This window comes from Neospora caninum, chromosome Ib (assembly GCF_000208865.1).
Source record: "Neospora caninum Liverpool complete genome, chromosome Ib".
Lineage (NCBI taxonomy): Eukaryota > Apicomplexa > Conoidasida > Eucoccidiorida > Sarcocystidae > Neospora > Neospora caninum.
Window position 1 is genome coordinate 1,103,704 of NC_018386.1, and position 20,041 is coordinate 1,123,744.

General features: G+C 54.1%; 1 protein-coding gene across 1 annotated transcript; it reads right to left on the minus strand.

The window, feature by feature from the left end:
* Nucleotides 1–2,116: 2,116 nt before the first annotated feature.
* Nucleotides 2,117–12,081, minus strand: NCLIV_003660 (conserved hypothetical protein; the record flags this gene model as incomplete). Its single annotated transcript, XM_003879867.1, has 4 exons — nt 2,117–2,204; nt 2,963–10,094; nt 11,834–11,928; nt 11,981–12,081. The coding sequence occupies 4 exons, from the start codon at nt 12,079–12,081 to the stop codon at nt 2,117–2,119; spliced, it is 7,416 nt and encodes a 2,471-aa protein (XP_003879916.1).
* Nucleotides 12,082–20,041: the final 7,960 nt, after the last annotated feature.

Sequence of the window (20,041 nt, forward strand, 5' to 3'; positions counted from 1 at the left end):
GCTTGCAATACACGAATCTGGCAGGACATCACACCTCGGAGGCTCGAATCGACACCGGTTTGCCCAGCGACTTGTGCTTAAAACAAGAGGTTCTTGCTTCCAGTTTTCGTTTTCCAAACTGCCATCAAGCCTTAAGGGCGAACCTTATGAGCTTCGATTTGTATAGAACTGAAAAAGCATATTCCGCGGGTCTGCAGGGGTGAACGTGCCAGGGCTGTCTGTGGCAAGGAGGCGATGGGTTACCTCGCACCCTTTCCCGAGGAATGAGAAAATGTCAGATCAAATCCACGACACAAACCACACACGAATGTCACTTCCCTCACCAGTGTCTTTGAAGGATCTCGAGAAGGCACACTTCACTGATCCTACGAAGACTTTCGAAAGCTTCAGTATCTCGCAAAGAGTCGCGTGAGGCACAAAGGTACTCACTGTACCTTTCACTGGCAAAAGGGAGATATTCTAGGCGCATATACCCTACCACAAGTCCCTTATCCGGAAAACCACCAGAAGAGGCCCGTGCGACTGAATTCGTACCAGTACTTGTTAGATCCCGTCCTCTTCCGTAAGACAGGGTGACACAGCGTCTGAGCATGGCAAGCAGCGAGGGACGGTTTCCACTCAAAACAAGAACCTACACCCCCTCGCAAGCGTAAAGATCCATGAAATGCGCGCAAGAAAAGCGTGGAGTGACGACAGAGAACCCGGGACTCGCCAGGATAACGCGAGAGGCAGAAGGGCTAGCATTTTTCAACCGATTTCGCGGTTGACCGCAGGACTCTTCGCTGACTTGGTTTCCCTCGAATAGCGTTCCCGAGAGAGCCTTACGTAGCCAGTGTGCTTGTCAGGCAGTTCCTTGCCGCCTGGCGCTTCGCAACGTTCACTTCTTTTGATAACGGCGAACAAAGGGGCAAAACACAAATCTCTCGTTCGAAGTGAAGACTGCAACCGAGTGGCGCTCCCGAAAGCCAGGAGCGGCGGATTTGGGGTATCGTAGATACGGAGTATCCTCAAGTAGCCAAGGTACCAAATATGGTATTGGAGAAAGGAGGTCTGTAATCACTCCATCCGATTCGCACACGAGAAGGGATGCCGCGCGCTGTCACCAACAGTTTCTCGTAAAATACGAATCCTGCGAGTTGCGGTAGAAGCCTCTCTGTTTCAGGTGTCCGTGCGGAACGACTAGATCGTTGCTCCGTGATAGACGGACTGTGCATCTGTATAGCACGCAGGCAGAGTCGAAGTGACCTGCCGGTTGCATCTTCGTCTTCCCTCCACGAGTGCTCTGTTTTCATCGATACAGAGCCAGAAACTGTGCATGACAGTTAGGCTGCACGCAAGGTTTTCTTCTTCGCTGCGAAGTCTCTCCGGGTGCAAAAAACGCGTTTTTCGAGTGCCCCGGGCCACGAGAGGACCCAGCAGACTTTGCACCGCTGCTCTGAATCGCGCGGGTGCTTGTTTCCGTCCCTGTACACTTGTCAAAAAAACCCGAACGTGTGGACAGCGACACTAGAACCGTACTCCGTACTTCTCACCCTAAACACGACAGGCTACCATCAATTCCACATGCAATGCGCCAAACAAGAGTTCGCCTCCAGGCAAGAGTAGACGCATCCGGAAAGGAAGTGGAGAACCTATGGTCACCGAGATGCATTGTATCCTCGACTCCAGGCTTTCGACCCGTACCAGACCGTCGTGCGAAAGCCGCGTGCGGCAAGGAAGGCAAGTTCTTTCGTTTTTTCTCGCTGACTGAAACGTCGTTTTCCGTCTTTCGCTGTGAGAAAAAAAGTAAAGCCTCCTTTCCACTCCCTCTCGGCTTCACGAGAGCAGACGGCACGCCTTCGATTCTTCTGCATCCCCTTTTCTTCGATTTTCTGGATCTCTGTTTTCCTTGCTCTTTTTCCCTCTGGCTCAGCGTCGCGTCTTCCTGAAAAGAGCGTGGAAAGCGCCGCGTACATCTAGATCGCGCATTCCGGCCCTTGACCCTCTCATCGAAACGCGGAGACACGTGCTTGGTGAGCCATCGTCCGTGCTCCTAGCCTCTTCTCCTGCCTATGCTGTTTCCTTGCTCCTTTCTTCTCTCCCCTCAAGCCTCATCTTCCACTCCGTCTCTTCCGTTTCACTCGTCGACGCAATCGACGTGATTTGCTTCTGCGCAGGGACGACAGTGGCAGTCCACGGGCCAGTCGAAAAACGTCTTCTCCGGCCTGCGGGCGCATGCACAAGATAACACATCGACACAAGGAAATTCTGCCTGACAGACTGTTAAAGAGCAGACAAGAAATCAGGTGTCTCGGTGTCTGAGGACCCAGCCTCAAGTGCTGAAAAAACTCAGCAACACAAAAGTGCGGCCAGCGGTCGCGCGTTTCGCCTGTCCAAGAGGGGTCATGGCGAGAGCAGGCGGAGGAACGAGGACAGCGCGGGGACGAGACGGCGAGACAGCATCCGCTGAATTTAGACAGAAAAAAAGCTACGGAGCAGCCACATGGACACAGCGCCGGCACGCCACCGGTGGGCCACGTGCCTTCTGCTGGATCACCAAGGGGAAAGGCGAGACGGACGCGAAGGCACAAGAAGGAGAAAAACCTAAAGAAATGTTCGCCAAGTGGAAGAACACATGGAAACAGAGAAGGGAGGACGAAGACCAGCGAGGAACAGGGACACGACGAAACGCGAAAAAAAGACAAGGCTTTCTTCGGCCGCTTGGGTCCGAGGAAGGGATGGACCGACGAGACTCACGAGAGAGAAAAACACCAAAAAATGGCGACAGAACCGTGCAGAGCAGAGAGACGGAAAAACCAAACCACAAAGTAACGGGGTTGAGGCAGGCCAAGACGACAACACCTACAGTCTCTCAGGTGCTTTCCTGTCGTGACGCTCTTGCTCATAGGCGGCCAGCAAATGCCGGCGCATTTCGTCCAGCGAATCTCGATTGGCCACAGATCCCCGCCGGCGAGACACAGACCTCCCTCGCAAGTCTCCACTTCTTTCTGCTCCGAAGCCGTGATCGGCCCGATGCAGAGAGCCCAGACGCGCCGCGAGGTGGGCGAGAGAGAGAAGAACCGCTTCTTCTTCTTCTCCCTCCTGCTGAAGCCACGAAAGAAACCCGTCCCTCTCTGTCTCTGCTCTCTCCCCTTTCCTCTTCTTCTCTTCCTCTCCTTCGCTCTCGTCCCCTCCCTCCCTTTCCCCTCGTCCACCCGCCACTTCCGCAACGACCTTCGTAGCTTCACTCTTCTCCCTTTCTTGTCTGCCTTCTTTTCCTCTGCCTTGCTCTCCGCTGTCGTTCTCTTCTGGACGCCTGGTCTTCTCGCTTCCAAGTCGCGATCCTCCGCACTCCTCACGGCTCCCACGTCGTTTCGCAACGGGATGTTCGCCTTCCCCACCGACCCTGGACACATGCAGCGGCGGCGAGCTTCGCAGCGTCAAGAGACGCAGACAAGCCTGTCGGGTCCTTCTTTGGTGGTTCTCGCTCCTCGCTTCCGTCGAAGCTGACAGATGGAAAAACTCCAGGAGAACCTCCCGCACGATCTGTCCCCACGCAAAAGGGCCGTCGGCCGCTTCGGTCTCTCCCTGGTCTGTGTTCCGCGCTTTCTGCTCCGAACCCTTTCGCTGCGTGTCCCTCGCAGGTTGCATGCGGCGCTTTCTTCCTTCTCTGCCCGACCGAGCGGCTTCTGTCTCCAAACTCGCCACCCCCCGAAAACGCTCTCCGGGGGCTCCTCGCGCCTCGGCGCTGTGCTCTGCCGGAGACAGTCGGACCATTTTCTCAGCTAACAGAAGCAGCGGAAGGCGCAAATCGGAATACACTGTCGCGGTGTCGAAGAGAAGACGCCACGCAGCGAGAGCCAGGCCTCTTCTCGGCTCCAGACGCCCCGTCCCGACACGCCTTAGCCTTACTCTCGCTGTGCGCGTTTCAGGATCCGCTCGCGGAGCAGACGCCGACCGAGGACACACCGCAGAGAGACGCCCAGAAGAAAAGTGAGAGGCAGGGGAAGACGAGTCAGAGGAAGAACAAGGAGAGGAAGAGGCAGGACACGAGGACGCGCACGAAACGGTGGATCGCCTGTTTGTTTGGAACGAATCTGTCATCTTGGTAAGCGTCCTGAGAGTCGCGAGAAGAATTTCGTAGGCACAGGAGATGGTTCTTTCTTCGGCGTTGTGCCTGTCTGGCGATGTGTCAGAAGGCGAAGATAGCGCGCCTCCTGTGCCTCGTCCCCCCCGACAGCCTCCCGAAAATCGCGCACCTGTCACGAAACTCGCGTCGCCTTCTGTTCCTGCTGATTCGAGCTCTCTCCGTGACTGCGGCCGGTCGGATGCTGCGTGCTCCGAACGAGAAGAGCGGGACGCGTCAGGAAACGCGACCGCGTCCTTTGGCGGTGGAAACGTCGCGTTCTGCGCCCTCCGCTGCAGTCCATCGTCGTGTGGAGATGGCGCTTGCCGTTGAGAAGCATGGGGATTCTCTCTCCGTGTCTCGCCTCTTTTCTTGGAAGCCACGGAAACGGACGCGCCTGTGCGCGACGCCAAGGCGACCCGTCCAGGGAAGGCCTTCTCGCTCACGGAAAGGCAAGCGCCTTCTTCCAGAGACAAGGGAGAGCCCAGGACAACCGGAACGTCGGAGAGAAGCGCACGGCAACAGCGGATGAGAAGACAGTGAAATGCCACAAACACACCCCACACCGGAGACGAGGCAGAACACGAGACAGAAGAAGACGAAGAGAAAGAAGAACAAGGGGAAGAAGACGAAGAGAAAGAAGAACAAGGGGAAGAAGACGAAGAGAAAGAAGAACAAGGGGAAGAAGACGAAGAGAAAGAAGAATAAGGGGAAGAAGACGAAGAGAAAGAAGAACAAGGGGAAGAAGAAAGGGCATGTGTGGATGTGAGGATTGGGCCTTGCTTGGCTTTGGCACTGTCGCTTTGCGGGGGAAGAGAAACGGCGTTGTTTTTCTCGTTTTTTTCTCCCTTTGAATCGACGCCTTGAGGGTCTAGCGGTCGGCCACACAGACCCGTCTCCGTCTTTCCTGTTTTGCTCTCGCCATCGCATTCCCCCTCTGTCGTTCGGGGTGGTCTTCTGCCGTTGGTGGGACGAGGGCGCGAGAGAGACGCGTCGAGCAGAGACGGGACGGAGAGGAGAGAGAGAACCGAGAGAAGAGGATGCGGCGCGGTCAGTGGAAAAGAGAGGGGAAGGCGCGCGGAAGAGAGAAGAAGAGGAAGAAGTCGTTCTTGGAGACAGTTGGAAAACGCGGAGAGGAAACTCCGCGGTGCACGAAAGGTCCGGCGCTTTTCGCTCTCCAGCGAAGCAGCGGGAGCTCGAGAAGGAAAAGACGTCACTGAGCAGACTGTTGTGCACGTCATGACTGTGAGTCTCCACAAGGCGTCGAGGAGGCAAAGGACCATTTTCTTCTCGGCTGCCTCGCTGGCCTCCCCTCGCGGCTTCTTCTCTTCACGGAGAACGCAGAGTGTGGATTTTTCGAGGGCCCCGTGGAGGGCGTCCAGCAAGTGGAGAGGCGAAAACAGCAGAGAGGCCGAAGGCATACACGACAAAGGCGAGACTCCGGAGGACAGGGCGTCTTCCTCGTCGATTGTCGGACTTGCCTGTCCGGTTGTCCCACGCGGAGGCGCTGAACGGCGGAAGTCCTCGTTCGAGTTTGAAACGCAGTTCAGATCGCGATCGCTGAGCCTGGTCCCCGCTTTTTCAGTGTGTCTCTCCCGGCTGGCGACACGCGTAGGGGGGCCCAAAAAGCCCGAACCGACCAGATCTCGCCACAAGGCGAGGACAGTGGAAAACAGATCCTCCACAACTCCTCGTTCCCCTTGAATGATGAGCTGGGAAAACGCCGTCTCTTTTCCACTCGGAAGTTCACGTGGGTCCCGTTCCTCGCGCGTCTTCCTGTCTTCTCCCTGTTCGTCTGCCCCACGTCTTTCCGACTGCGCACACGTCTCCGCGTTTCGGCTTCCAAAGGCCGATGTGTCTCGCGGAGCTCGACGCCGCCCTCTCCGGTGCGCCTCGCGTCTCCCTTCCTTCCCTGCATGCGCCACCAACCGACCGAGCTCGTCCACTTCGTTCGCGAGGAAGCGAAACGCGCCGATGCAGACGGCGAGGACCGCTCGACGCTGAGGCTCTTTGCTACCCTCCAGGCGAGAAGGGCGCAACGCGCGGGTCAGCGACCAGACGAGTTTCTTGGCAAGACCCCGCCGAGGCAAGGGCCGTTTCCAGTCCCCCGTCTCCCCGTCCCCGTGAAGTGCGGCATCGGCTTCCTGGAGAGACGAAGAGGGCTCAAACGCTTCCGAGCCCGGAGACAGCAAGCACGACGAAGGCGAGGAAGCGAACGGCGAGGGGACAGAACGGGACGCAGGAGTCGGCGAAGAGCGAGACGAGAAAGGCGGGGATGCGAGGCGGTCAGTCAAGAGCGCGATCGATGCGGCATACTCAGCTGGACACCGCGAGAAGAGGAGCGGAGAGAAGGCACCGAGGAAAACGGCAGAGTTCGAGACGTACTCCTCCTTTTCCCGCATTCCCCTCCCCTCGCAGGTCTCCAACTTTGCGTTCGAGGGAAACGCGTGCTCTTCACGAACGGCTTCGCCAGCGTCTCCCGGCGGCCCGTTTGCTTCAGAGGCCCCCAAAATCGGAAAGCCTCCTTCCTGCTCGTCCTGCGCCGCCTCGCGTGTGTTCTTCGCCTTTTCCGTGTCTTCTTTGGCCGTTTCGCTTCCCTCTCGCATGTTCCCTTCCGCGACACGCGCGCCTTCTGAGCAGCCGTTCGCGAAATCGACCTTTTCTCCTGCAGGATCCCTGCCGCCGCTCGCGGTTCCGCTCCTGTCTGTGGTCTCCCAGGCACAGTCGAGAACGCTCGCACTCCAGGAAAGTGCGCGACAAACACAGTGAAAAACAGACGCCGAAAAAACGGCGACTGCTTCGGAGGACGAAACGCCCGCCCCGCCTCCCTCCGACGCCCCGACAGAAAGCTTCTGCGAGCCGAGAGAGAGATGCGGCGACGCAGGGGGACCGGTCCCAGAGCGAGACGCGCACGAAGAGAAAGAAGAAGACGAGACAGAGAGAGACGAGACAGAGGAAGACGAGACAGAGGAAGACGAGACAGAGGAAGACGAGACAGAGGAAGACGACAAAGAAGAAGACGAGAAAGAGGAGGATTCGAGTTGGGTGAGAACCGAAACGAGTTTTGTCAGGCTCCCGAGAGCTAGGCAGTTGGGCGCAAGTGGCGACGGCACGTTTTCAAGGAGAATCGGGAAAGATGAGAGACGACAGAAGGGCGCGGGGTCTGCCCTTGCGCACGCAATGAGAACTTTGGGGGCTTGAAGAGCGTAGAGGACACGACAGACATCCTCTGCGGCGGGCAGCGTTCCTTTCTTCAGCGAGGCCTGACCCACACCGGTTTTATCTTCATCACCCGCGTCGTTGTTCATGACCTTTTCCTTCTCGACCTCTCCATCTCGTGGGGGCCGATCATCTGCCTGGCCGGCAGAGCGCGAGACCTCGGCGCTGTAGAAACAGCAGCACGCGAGGAGTTCTACAAGTGCGTCGAGAAGCTCCAGCACGCCCAGGACCACGCAGCCTTCTCGCTCCTCAGTCAGGCCAGCATCGCTTCTTGTTTCTTCGCGTCTTTTCGGAACACAGCTTGCTGTCCTCGATTCGTGCTCCTTGCAGACTGGATTCGGAAGCCGTTTACCCACAGAAACGGTGTCTCCGTGCGCATCTCCTCTCCGTAGATTCTCGCTCGCACAGCTCTGAAGGAGAGAGCGCAGTGACGGCGAGGCCTCGGAGACTCGAGTGAGCAGCAACGCCACGAGGCCTGGTGTCTCTCCTGTCTCTCTGACCGCTCTCGTCTCTGCCTCCTCGCTCTTCTCCTCTCCCCGTGCGCCTTCTTCCTCGCTTCGACTTCTCTCGCAGACCATCCAGGCGACGAGAGCCGCTGTTCGACTTCGGCACGTGAGTGTGCTCAGAGGGGCAAAGAGAAGGTCCAGGAGAGACAAGAAGAAGTGTTTTTTCGCGGCAAATAAAGTTGGGGCGTGCGGAGCGGAGAGGAAGACGTCCGCTTCCTCCAGATCGCCTTTCCCTTTGTGTCCTTCTCCGTGCTTCTCCGGTTCCTGTTTCTCCGTCCCCTTTATTTCGTTTCTCGCGCATGCAAAAGCATCCGCCTCACCCTGGAGAGAGAGAGCCTCCGAGGCCGCCGTCTCCCTCAGCTTTGCCAAGAGGAGCCGAAGGGTGCCGGGTTCTCCGCATAGCAGCTGCCACGCCAAGCCCAGTCTCTCTTCATCGAGAAGTGCGTCTCTTTCTTTTTCTGCGCATCCGGAAAACGGGTAACGGTCATCCACGATCCAATGCGAGAGGAGGGAGACACTCGTGTCTGCCCATCCTGGCAAACCTTGCATAGACCGCAGAGCCTTCAGGGTACAGAGATGGAGCTGTCGCTGCGGGAAATCCAACGGGAGAGAAGAAGACGAAACTGAGCGGGAGAAGGACGGAGTCGTCGCCACGTGGACTTGCCTCAGTACGGAAAAGAAGAACAACTCCGAGGAGAGAGGCGAGGCCAGGCGAGGCACAGCCGAGTCCTGTCGCGGTTGAAGTTGTTCTTCGCGGTCGCTGCGCCACATCGCTCCACGGGGAGGCCTTTCTCTCATCGCTGAGCCGTTGCAGTCAGAGGAAGACGAGGAAGAGCGAGACGGAGACAGAGGCGCTTCGTGGCTAGCCAGCTCTCTCGACTGTACATACACCGCAACCGCGTCAAGGATGGACTGAACCGCTCGCTTGTTGAGGTCAGGCAGAACGCCCGTCGCGGACGCGCTGGGGGTCTTCCCTGCCACAAGGGAATTGAAGGCCTGGAAAGCGGGGCAAGTTTCCCCGTTCGCTCCTCCTCGTTGCTTCCCTTCATCGGCGTGTCTCGGTAGACGGCGTTCCTGTGTCGAAGCAGAGGGGGCCGGGCTCCTCTCGCTCCGCCCATCAAACGAAGTCGGTATGTCGTCCTCTGATGAAATACCGGGAAAAGCACAGTCAGGCAACAGAGAGAGGAGAAACAGACCTATGGACCGTAAGCCGACGCTCTCGTCCACGGCTCCATACTTCCCTGTGCTTCTTAGTCGCTTTCGCTCGCCGTCATATGCGTCAAAGAAAATGCCTTTCGTTTCCTCCACAGCACAGTCAGCAGGAAACGAAGGTCGTCGTCGAGGTGACGGCTGCCGTTCTTCCTGCTCCGACCCAACTCGCTGACACGCGGAAGATGGGAGAAATGCGGAAGAAGACGCGAAGGAAGAAAAGGAAGACGAAAAGGAAGAAAAGGAAGAAGAGGAGGAAGACGGGAAGGAGGAGGAAGACGAGAACGGAGAGGAAGAAGGAACCTGAGGGGGACACGGTGTCTCTGGTTCGTGCTCGTCAGTGCCAAGTGCACTTGCATGCACGCGGGCCTCGGGGACGAGGAGGCGAGGCTGGGAGGGGTATCTCGAACGAAACAAAGGCAAGGAATCCGAGGGAACCGAGGAAGCGGCAACAGAAAAGGACGGAGACGAAGGAGACGCAGACGCGGGGGCGGCAGCCGACGAGGCAGACGGCTGAAAAGACGCCGAAGGAGCGAGGTCGCCCGCTGGCGGATTCACAGCTTTGGATGACAGAGCGGTGGAGAGAGAAGAGAGAAGTGAAACGGAAGGGCATTCGCGAAGAAAAGTAGAGGACGGCAAACAGTCAGGCGCAGCGAGAAGCGGAAAGGATGAACAGGCGTCGACAGGAGGAGGAGCGAGGCGCTGCAGGAGAGCGAGCGCGTCTTGAAAGCGTGAAGAGGAAAGAGAGGAAGCACATGAGGGCGTCTCAGAAGAGAGAGAGGCGCCATTCTCGACTGCTGAAGAGTTCTTTTCTTCGCTGCAGTTCTGAGAGGCCGCGCAGCGCGCAGCCTCATGTGCCGAGCCAGAAACGGGAAGGTTCAGTGTGTCTCCATCGCTGACATTCACATCGCGCGCCTGTCCAGTTGATTTGTGCGGCACAAACTGCCGAGAAAGGGATCCTTTACGGACGGGAGCATCGAGAGAATCCAAGCGGGACAGAAGGCCGTCCTTGGCCAGCCAGTCCGGCGGAGCTGCTTCCAGACACCCTGCGGAAACTGCGCAAGAGCAGGGTGCCATCGCGGCGGTGTGAAAAAACTCTGGAATCCCCGCGGGCTGTGGCGCTGTCGCTGCCGCACGATTGGTTTGGAAACTCTTCCCGCAGTTCGGGTCCTTCAGGGTAACGGTACGTTTGGGAGAAAACCAGGACGAACGCGGCGGAAACAGCCACTGCGCTTCGGTTTTCGCGGCGCGTGTCTCACTGCGGAGTGACTAAGATTTTATTCCGGCAAGAAGAAGTCCAAGGTGGACGGCGCCTCGCACAGCGAAACTCGGGTTCGCTCCGCGCTCTGAACAGAGACCGCGTTTCAAAACGTCGGCAATGCTCGCGAGAAGAAAAGGCACTGTCGAACATGGGCAACAACGCAAAACACGACAGTCAAAAAGGCATGCACGACTTGCCGCATGCGGAGCGACGCCGAGACTCTCAGAGAGTCGCATGAGCGGCATGGAGATCTTCGGCAGACGAACCACCCGCGGAACCACAAGCTGGCACCAGCAAGTTGTGGTGTGTTTTTTTGGTCGTGCAGTAAACTGCCAAGGTTATCGTGTGTCAGAATACGAGCGGAGGAGGGATGACGCAGGAACAGGACAGGCCGCGGGAAACCGCTGAGCAAATGAGCAAGCAGGCCAGGCTTTACTTGCCGTACTGCTTCTAGGCAGACGAGCAACCCGTTCGCAGAGAGAAAACACAAAAATAAGCACAAAAGCATGGATATGTGCGTGTGTGTGTGTCTGGGTATGCGGCTATGAGCACATGTGTTCTACATTCTGCCGAAGAAAACGCATTCGAGGAGCGACGAAGCTCTCGATGGGAACTGCAGTGCTGCAACTGTGTTTTGTCCTTCCAGAGAAAACTGTCGCGTGGCCGGGCTGCTGGTCGTCGGTGTTAGGCACGCGTTCGTAGAAACTTGGAGAGAGGAACTAAAGCGCGAATGTGATCAAGCAGCAGCCAATCCGGCCGCCGTAGAGGGATCAACTCAGGAAACGAAGCCATCTTGCTTATTCCGCTGCCACAACAATGACATCACAAAACGCACGCCGTTACAAGGCAACGGCGGCGTTTTAGAGTCACGAGTTCATCCAGCAGTCGCACTCCGACTCCAGAAATCAAAAACTCAGATCCAACCTCCGCTGAACAGCCCCGCTGTATGTGAAGGCACGGGCTCACTACAGCACAAGCCTTGCCTTCACAACAGAAACGGCTGCTCCTCTGTGCTCGTTGAACGAAAAACTTCACAAACCGTTCATAACCCTTTCTTTTAGACGGCGAGACCAGGCATGGGGGCATCATCCGTTCGACTTAAAACGGGACGGTCCCCGAGCGGTCTTTCCGCAGTTGGGAGCAACAGCGTGGTACACCGGAAAACGTCGTTCCAAATGGGTTCTTCTGCGGTCGCTATCGAAGCGCCTCTCTGGCTCATGTGGTGGTGCCAGGCCTCAGTGGTTCAACGCAAAACTGCAATTTGAGAGAAGCTTTTTCCGTTGTAACCTGAAACGCAACCGTGCTCGACTCAGAACTGGCAGCCAGAAGGTACGCCGCTGTCGCTTCCACATTGTAGGAAGCTCCGTTAACTAGTTTTCGGGGGTCGAGGGCCAAGTACAGGGAATTTCGAAAAGGATCCACGAGAGAGTCCAGCGGCCTAGTGTCGCCTGTGCCCTTCATTGCCCAAGTTATCTTCAAATCTTTCCCGAGTTTCGCATAGGGACACGCGGCGACAGCAACAGCCAAACTTACCACCTCGTCCCGCCGACTCTGGATCTGACTTCCGCCAACAATCGACAAGTTCGGCGCAGGTGTAATTGCCGGAAGAACCTGCACGGTTTTGGTCACTGTAGGAACAAGTCGAAAACGGACAAAACACGACAGAAAGTGTTGACATACCCCTGTCGACTGCGACCGAAAGAACCACATGCACGCACGTTGGGTGGCCAAGCCAGAGAGACACGAACGTTGCAGCGAAGTGGGGACTCTGAATCGTTCATTTTTGGCAAGTGTGCAGGTTGCCGGATAACTTCAGTTTCGGACAGCGAAAAAGGAAAACCAGATGCTCCAACGTGGTGGGGCAGAAGGACAGGGAAAACCGCATAGCGCAGGGAACAGGAGGGTATCGTGATGGACACGGCAATCACAGGAAGAACGTGAGATTTCGGACAGGTGCGATATCTTCTTATAATCCAGTGCGTCTCACAAATGACCTTGCCACGTTCTGCTGCTGCGGTATTCTTGCAACGTGAGTCGGTACAGTCATATGCGCCATAATCTAGAGCCGATCAGGACTTTTTTTCTACGGATCAGTTAGAGTGCAAACTCAGCATAGTCGTGGTTCCCCCCTCATACGGACGTCGAATAGGCCAACGTCGCAGCGAAAATAGAGGAAACTCCTTAGACTTCCGAAAACTGTGGACATGCGTCAGCGATGAGTGATTTCCTTCGGGGTGCAAAGACAATCCACGGGCAGTTCTGCGCTCGCTCGCGTCCCCGGCGGCGTGCAGTGAAGAATAAAACACACAAAACGTGCTCTCGCACGTTCACGTGCCAGAATCAATCAGATTCTGTGCTTCGGGTTTCGTATTAGGTTTTCGTCCGAACACTTTTCCGCGCACCCTGGGCAGTGAGGCCTTTTGCTGTCGTAACGGTCAGCTGGAAATCGTGCGTCTGCACGGTAGACGAGCTAAAGACTGAAGGAAAGGAGGAGAAAATAAGCTCTTGATCAAGGATGATGGTTCGACTGCCCTCCACCTCGCGAAGGAATGCTTTGATGGATGAAGGACATTGTGAGCACGACCTGAGAGAAAAACGTCCAAAGCGACATACGAAAAACTCCTTTTCGGCTTCCCTTCCTGCTTTCCGCTTTCTCTGGGACTTCGGAACGCAATATCAACAAGTACCTTTTCCATCATCGCTGTTTCCCCCAAACGGTCAACGAAAGACTTCCACTATGTTCTGTAAATACGGTATCGGGAGGGAGCGTTGCTGCTAAGATTCGCATGCAGTGCAAAACCCTAGACTGCTCGTATTGGAGACAGAGATGCATTCCGTGAAGGAAATCATTGCAGCCGCGGGGAGTTGTTTTGCAGCCGCGGGGAGTTGTTTTGCAGCCGCTGGTCGGTCGCTCCTAGATACCGTTGCTTCAAGTTCATGAAGGTGTTTATGCGACGCTTCGTAGCCTCTTTGGTTGCAACAATATATACAATTATTTGCAGGCATCTGGATTTGCTCACAGTTCGTTCTAGTGTTCTTTTGCGAGGCACGTCAGAACGACATCGCCTGCTGCGTTTTCTGTTCACTGTTCTCCGCTTGCCGAGAAGTTTTCTTCTTGTGAAGTTCCTCATTTCACCCCCGCCAGCTTCATCCAGGTTTCCAAATCCAAGGAGTCGCATCCTTCAGCTATGAACTCACCATTCGTAGTTCACGATGCTCGGCCCCGTGCCGCCGCCGTCCCCTGCACAGTAGGTACGACATACGCATGGGGACTGGAGTGGAAAGAAGTAATGACAATATCTCTTCGAAAGAGTATCTTTCTGGTTGGATTTTTGCGAACCTGCATACTCTTTGCGAGCCTTACGCAGGCGGTTGTTTCACTCCTGAAAAAACCGGTGGAATCCACCTGCTCTTGGATGCTCTAAAATATAACTAGGCACTACGCCGGTCCAACAGTGAGCTCGACCGTTCAGCTACATGCGTTTTAATTCTTTATTGGCGTCTGGGTGTCCCCCCACTAGCATTTTTTCGTCAGCATGTTTTTATAGGAGCTCGTGCTCGAAGAAAATCTCCGCATGCAGAACACCGCCCTACTTTGGGGTCCAAAACATGTCAGCAGAGACAAGCAAAAACCGTTTCCTCTGTGTGTCTCGTCTCGAATCAACACGAAAACTCCTACCTGTGCTGCCTGCTGCTGACAAGGTGAGAGACGAACACCGATGGATGCGCGTAGGGCCCTGGTTCACGTCCACAGAGAGAGAAAGACGCATGAAAACAAGAAGCCGTCATGTATAGACTATAGGCGGCGGAAAAGCGTAGCCGGCCACCTCGGTCAACCTCTGCTGCACGCAGGCGCTTCATGGCGCAGGTGGAAGAAACGGGCTATTATAGACGAAATAAAGTGTGGCTACGCTTCTGAACTTCCAGTGAATCTCTAAAGCGATACGAAGGTGTCAACTATGGCATGAAAAAACCGAGAGGCAGTGTGGCGTTAAGGGTTCGCTGTCCAATACTACCCTTTGTAGGGAGTGTTACACTGAAGGGTTTCCCAGTGGTTGTGAGTGATCTTTGCTCTACACAGTGAATGAAAAAAGGGGCTTCTTAAGAGGATATCTGGTTTCTGCGGCGAATAGAAAATCTCCTCGTGAAGCCTGCGCACAGCTCGTGTGACAGATGGTGCTGGGAAAGGCCGTCTCTAGCAAGTGAAAGAGCCAGCTGGGCAGGACTGTTTTCGTGTGCTCGGCGCACGCGAAAACCGTTCTTTTTAGAGACAACGCAGAGAGAGGCGACGAGTAAGTGGCACATCCGCGCTGCAAAGATGAGAGATCGTATGACTCCTCGGCAAAATCAAGGTGGTTTCGTCTGACAGGCTGTGCCGGGAAAAACGGTCAGTGCAGCAACAGCGTTCACAGACTGACATTTGAGCTTTTCTCGCTTGTGCGTTCAGTCTGCGGCGAATTCACCATCCCAAACGTCGTTGCTCACGTCAATTACAGCCGTCGGAAGTGCTCGTTGAGAGAAGGTCCGCCGACTGAGATTCGTGTTTTGAAAAGCAGCCTTTCTTTTTCTACTGAATGCAGAGCTGGGTAGCGCCTCTGCTACAGTCAAGAATGAAGCGGATGCCGCGGAACAAGCCATTCCTGTCATTGGCATTCTTCGCAGAAGAAACAGAATCCCAACTGCCAGGAGGCACCAACACACGGCCGCCTGCGCTGGAAAACCTCGAGAAGACATCTTCATCTGTGGAGAATAGAAGAGAGCTTTCTCTCAAAAGTTGTAACACATCATGCGAAAAGTCCAAAACTCGCCTCGCAGATGACGTCAACAAACCACTTAGAACTTCCACCTAGAGGACAGTTGTGTGTGGACCAACCAGGTGGACCATCGATGCGTCAGGATCACGGCTGAGGAAATCTCGTGTGTACCACTTTAGGCACTCAAGAAGCGCCGTGTTATTGTAGACCTGAAACTCTGTTTACAAGAGAATGCTCTCACCCAAGGCCACCTTTAGCTTCTCTAAAGTGGCATTCTGGCCACTGGACGAAAAGTCCAGGTGCATCGAATTCACCACTGTTGTATAGTGCTCACCAAATGTTCCTATAGGAATAATCCACGTAACAGTGCATGCCCCCACAAGGAATTTTTCAGGATAAAAGTCCTTTCAGAAGAGCCAATATCAGCACGATATTGTACCGTACACTTTTCTGAGCATACGAATGGAAATCGATGGGCATGCCAGACCCGAATAGCTGACGCTCGGTGTCACAAAAACCTTGAACAGCGCTGCCACGTTAAACTGAAGACAAAACGAAAAGCATTCACGGACTTTGGGATGGCCCCCTCGCGAAGGAACTGAGCAGCTCAAAACTCGTGAAAACCTATCACCAGTATCCTTTGACAGACAACGAATTCAGCCGGCTGCCACTTGTGTGTTCAGCGGAACACATTTTTGTGGAAGTTGCTGTGGGGCCGGAGAATTTTCCCCTTGTAGAATCGAAGAACATTCACCCTGATGGTTGGTACATGGCTTGGTCCTGGATTCTTTACATTTTGTGTTGTTTGAGAAGAGAAACGTTACAACATTTTTCGTTTGACGTACCTGATGACGGTGTCGAATCTGAAGGCCGATACATAACAAGTGTAGATTTGGGATTGGAACCATCTTCCGGAAAACAAAAAAATCAGTCACTGGTAGCATCACATTCGTTTCTCTGCACCAAACGTCTTGTTTTTTTCCTTCCGACCCTCCTCTTCCTCTCGGTCTGGTGTGTGCTTTCGTCCCTGCCCAGCGACACTTTTTTTGTGTTCTTGCACCTCTTTTAGCTTCAATGCTTTTTCACGTGTCGTATTCCCTTTCTCCCTCCTTGTCTTGTGTCCGTTTCCCTCTGTTCCCCTCGATCGCTGCTTTACTCTTGTCTCTTCCAGTTCTCTCCCTTTCCACCACTGTTTGTTGTCTTCCAGTCGTTGCTCCTTCTCTACTACGGAACAACTGATCCATGACCAGTTCTCTGCGAGCGATACCGGACGCTACAATGCGCATGTGTGTGTAAAATACTTCTCCACAATTAATCACAGTAGAGTTGCAGTAAATGATACAGAACTCGACAGACTAGACCCATTGTATTTTGTATCACGTTTTGGAAAAGCTAAAAAAGGCGGCAGAACATGCCCAAGAAAACTCAGGGAAGTTGCACATCACATAACCACTTTTCTTCTACATAAAGGGAGACACCAGCTCTTGGACCGTCTTCGGCAACATCAGTGGATACTTTGGATATTCACACCCTGAACGGTACTCCATCAAAACAGCGGTTTGAACTTCACCTTTCATACGACTCGAACGACCGTAATTTGGAAACAGACCCAGCGACGAACGAGTCCAGACTCAGCGTTCTGTTTTATCTTCGGAGTCACCCGGAGCATCTGTTGCACGGATGTCACACTCGCTACTCCGTGCTTTCATTTTTTGTGACATTGGATAAGAATCAGTAGACGTACAGGGCTCGAGCGGATGTGTTCTTAGGGAGACTGTTTTCACAGGTATTTTTCAATGATTTTAGAAGATTCATCCAGATCTCATTCTTCGGGAAGATTCCTGGAGGTAGATCTGCCTTGCTCAGGCTGAAGAACTGTGCAAGAAGTTCCATACGGAGCTCATATTCTCGTCCCTACTCTAGATAGTGCTTACGCAAGTTTCAATTGCCATGATTAGTCTAGTCAGCTATCGATTTCCCCCAAGTGTAGACAGAAGCCGGTTCCTCCGAAGTAGCTGTACAGGTCCTCGTCGCTTGCTAGCTCCTCTCGGGATGACATCTGCTCATTTTTGTCGAACATGAAAGTTAACAGGCGACCCAGTTGTTCAACAGGAGTTTGTACAGTCTGTGCAAGTATGACACGGAATGCTACCTAGATTTCAGCCTCTCCAAAGGGTGTTAGCACCTATGAGGACGTCTATGCTCCAGGAACATAGATGTGGGATCAAAACAGGTGTGGAGTTCCCTGATATCACATTTCTTCTCGAGACAGTTTCACTCAAACGAAACGGTTGAGAGCTACGCGTTTTGACTTATTGACCAGGTACACACACATCAAAAAAATTGTGTACGAGTTGCGTTCAGACATATGTTGGAAAGTTTCTGGGGCACGGAACTCCTTCACAAATCCCAACCCTTGACCCTGTGCATGTGGAACGTGGAAACCGGACAACAAAGGAAGCTTGTCTTGAGTTTCGAATTCTCAAGCGCTTGCGGTCCTTAGCTCTTTCTCGGGCGTTATCTGGTCTGATTTGAGTTGCGCACTACTCAACGGCGCGCCGGTTTTGGGTGTTCACCGAGGTGGATGATTCACAACATCGTGCAGTATCGCGCGGGGTGCATATTTATGGAGGCTTCAACTGATAACCCAACCTTGTCCGATTGCAAACACACGACCTTTTTTTTGGTCATTTCCTCTCGGCACACGTCGACAGTGAGGTAACACTTGCGTTCTCTGGCAAAGATATTTTCTTTGATCCGTCTACCGAGCAATGAACGAGTGCCGCCTGTTCGAGGTCAGCGTAAGAATGCACTGGGAGCGGGGGTCCGAAGCATCCTTTTCCGAGGCTGTTCTTCTTCCAAACCTCCAATTGCCCATCTGACTTATCCCGACCGTGAAGGAATAATCTTGAGATACATGTGCATATCGGAACATTCGTTTTGGGGAATTCGTCCATGCTCCCGTCAAGCTTCAAAGAAAGGATTCATAATGTTCGCTGTGACTGTTGCCTTAAAGAGTCCAGTCTACCAAGACGTACCAGAGACCAGAGTGTTCAGCTATCTCTGTCCACTTAATTCGAATCTTTCCCCCGGTTTGTGGATCTGTCTGAGCGGAATTTCACACCAGGGCAGAACTTGCCCCGGATGTCTGTGCCTCGTACGAAACACCTTTCCCGCGTTCCTCTCTTTCTGAAGGTTGCTGAGAGTCTTCTGTAATTCCTGCGCCTGGGCCATCCCAAGACGGCCCAGAAAAAATTCGACAGTTCCAAACGCCAGTCGTCAGCTGAACAGCACTTTTCCATACAGAGCAAAGAAGGCGGTCTACTTGTCTATGGCATGAAAACGACCAGCACTCCGCCGCCGTTATCACCATTTTCATGAGTATCTATAGGCGGATGGTTTGCTTTCCACATGCATGTGCCTGTACAAAACTTGCATACACAACATATATCTGTAGATTTTCTACTTGCGTGGTAAACGTCACCCCGTTCTCCCCGTACAGCTGGTCCCGCGTAAATTCGGGTCAATCGATGACCCGTGTAGTATGGGGCATGTGGTTTGCATGGAACTCATCTGTTTGTATAGTAAAGTCTTTCAGCAGACGCAGAAAGGTCCGCTGAAGAACAGACGTCTCCACCAAGACGGCGGGCGTTTGGACGAATCGGTCCCGAATCCCCAACTTCTCGAAGAATGCACGCTTCACGTCGAGTTTCCGTCTTCTCAGCAATCACAGCTCATCCCCGAGCGTCCAAAAATGTCTGCAGATCAGGACAAAGTTCATCCAGAAAAAAATGGGTGCTCGGGAGCCCAGAACCCATGCTGTTCCCCGCGACGGCATTCGCAAGGGCGCACGCTTTTTCATCGATTTCGACAGACAGGGGAGTTGCATGCTGGCCGTGCTGCAACGCGTCACATGCGTCTTTTCCCCTTTTCTTTCGGGGGAAAAAACCAGAGACTTTCTGCCAGACTTGCGGGTCCTTCCGGCCTAAGTCACTTGTTTTGCCCCACAATTCCCGTCTCGTTCTGAACTCGTGTGCTTCGCAAAATCTCTGAAATCCGCTATCGTCCAGGCTGCGAAAGTAAAAACTTCAAGCGTCCACATACACCGATAAATGTATGCACGGATGCCTGGGGCCAACGAAAGTGCCGTTCTTGGTATGTATCTCTCCATTTGAATTGCGCTTCGTGTGCAGTTAACCACAGCTCCATGTACACGGCATCGCTAGAGAAGTAATTTTTGTTTTGGAGTCCGACATCACATGCAAACGAGGGAGGCTGCTGGCAGTCCTCCAACCGGTCGCGGGAGCACCGAAAACTCTCAGGTAGTCCTTCTTTCTCTCCTTTTTATTTTTTTCCTTCTCTCGTTCCGAACCAGGTTTTTCGAGCTCGTGTTGTTCCCGGGACTTTCAGTGCCCCGACTTTTTGCGGAAAGTCTTTTTTCTTTTCCCCCAGGCCACCACCCCAGAAGCGCGTGCACACAAGAGATGCGATGCATGTGCCGAGAGATCGCACCTGCTGACTCCGCAGAAACGTGCGTAGTTTCCTTTCTTTGTTTCTGCGAGTAGAAAGAACCGCGGGGCTCCGTTCCCTTCCGCCAATTTTTTCGTCCCCTGTATGTGCCCCAGGGAACAACTCCCTTCTCATAGAGAGCCCATCTGCAGCGTACATACACCTAATGCCCCCCTCTTTCCCCTCGTTCCTCACGCAGGCAGCATCGGGCATCAGGGCGTCCCCAGCGTGGCTAGAAACCGAGTGTATCGATTTTGTCCTCTTCCCCCTTTCTTTATCTCTACCACGCGTCTGTTGTCTCCCCCTACCGCTTGTCTCCTTTCTCGAACTGCGAGTTCGAGAGGAGGGGAAATCGCGTCTTGTGACCTCTTTTCATGGCCGTTGAGTCTTCTGTATCGTCCGCGTCGATTCTTCGGAGCAGCCTTTCACATTTTCCGCGTTTTGCGCGTCTTTTTTCATCCGCTCCCCGTTTTTTCGC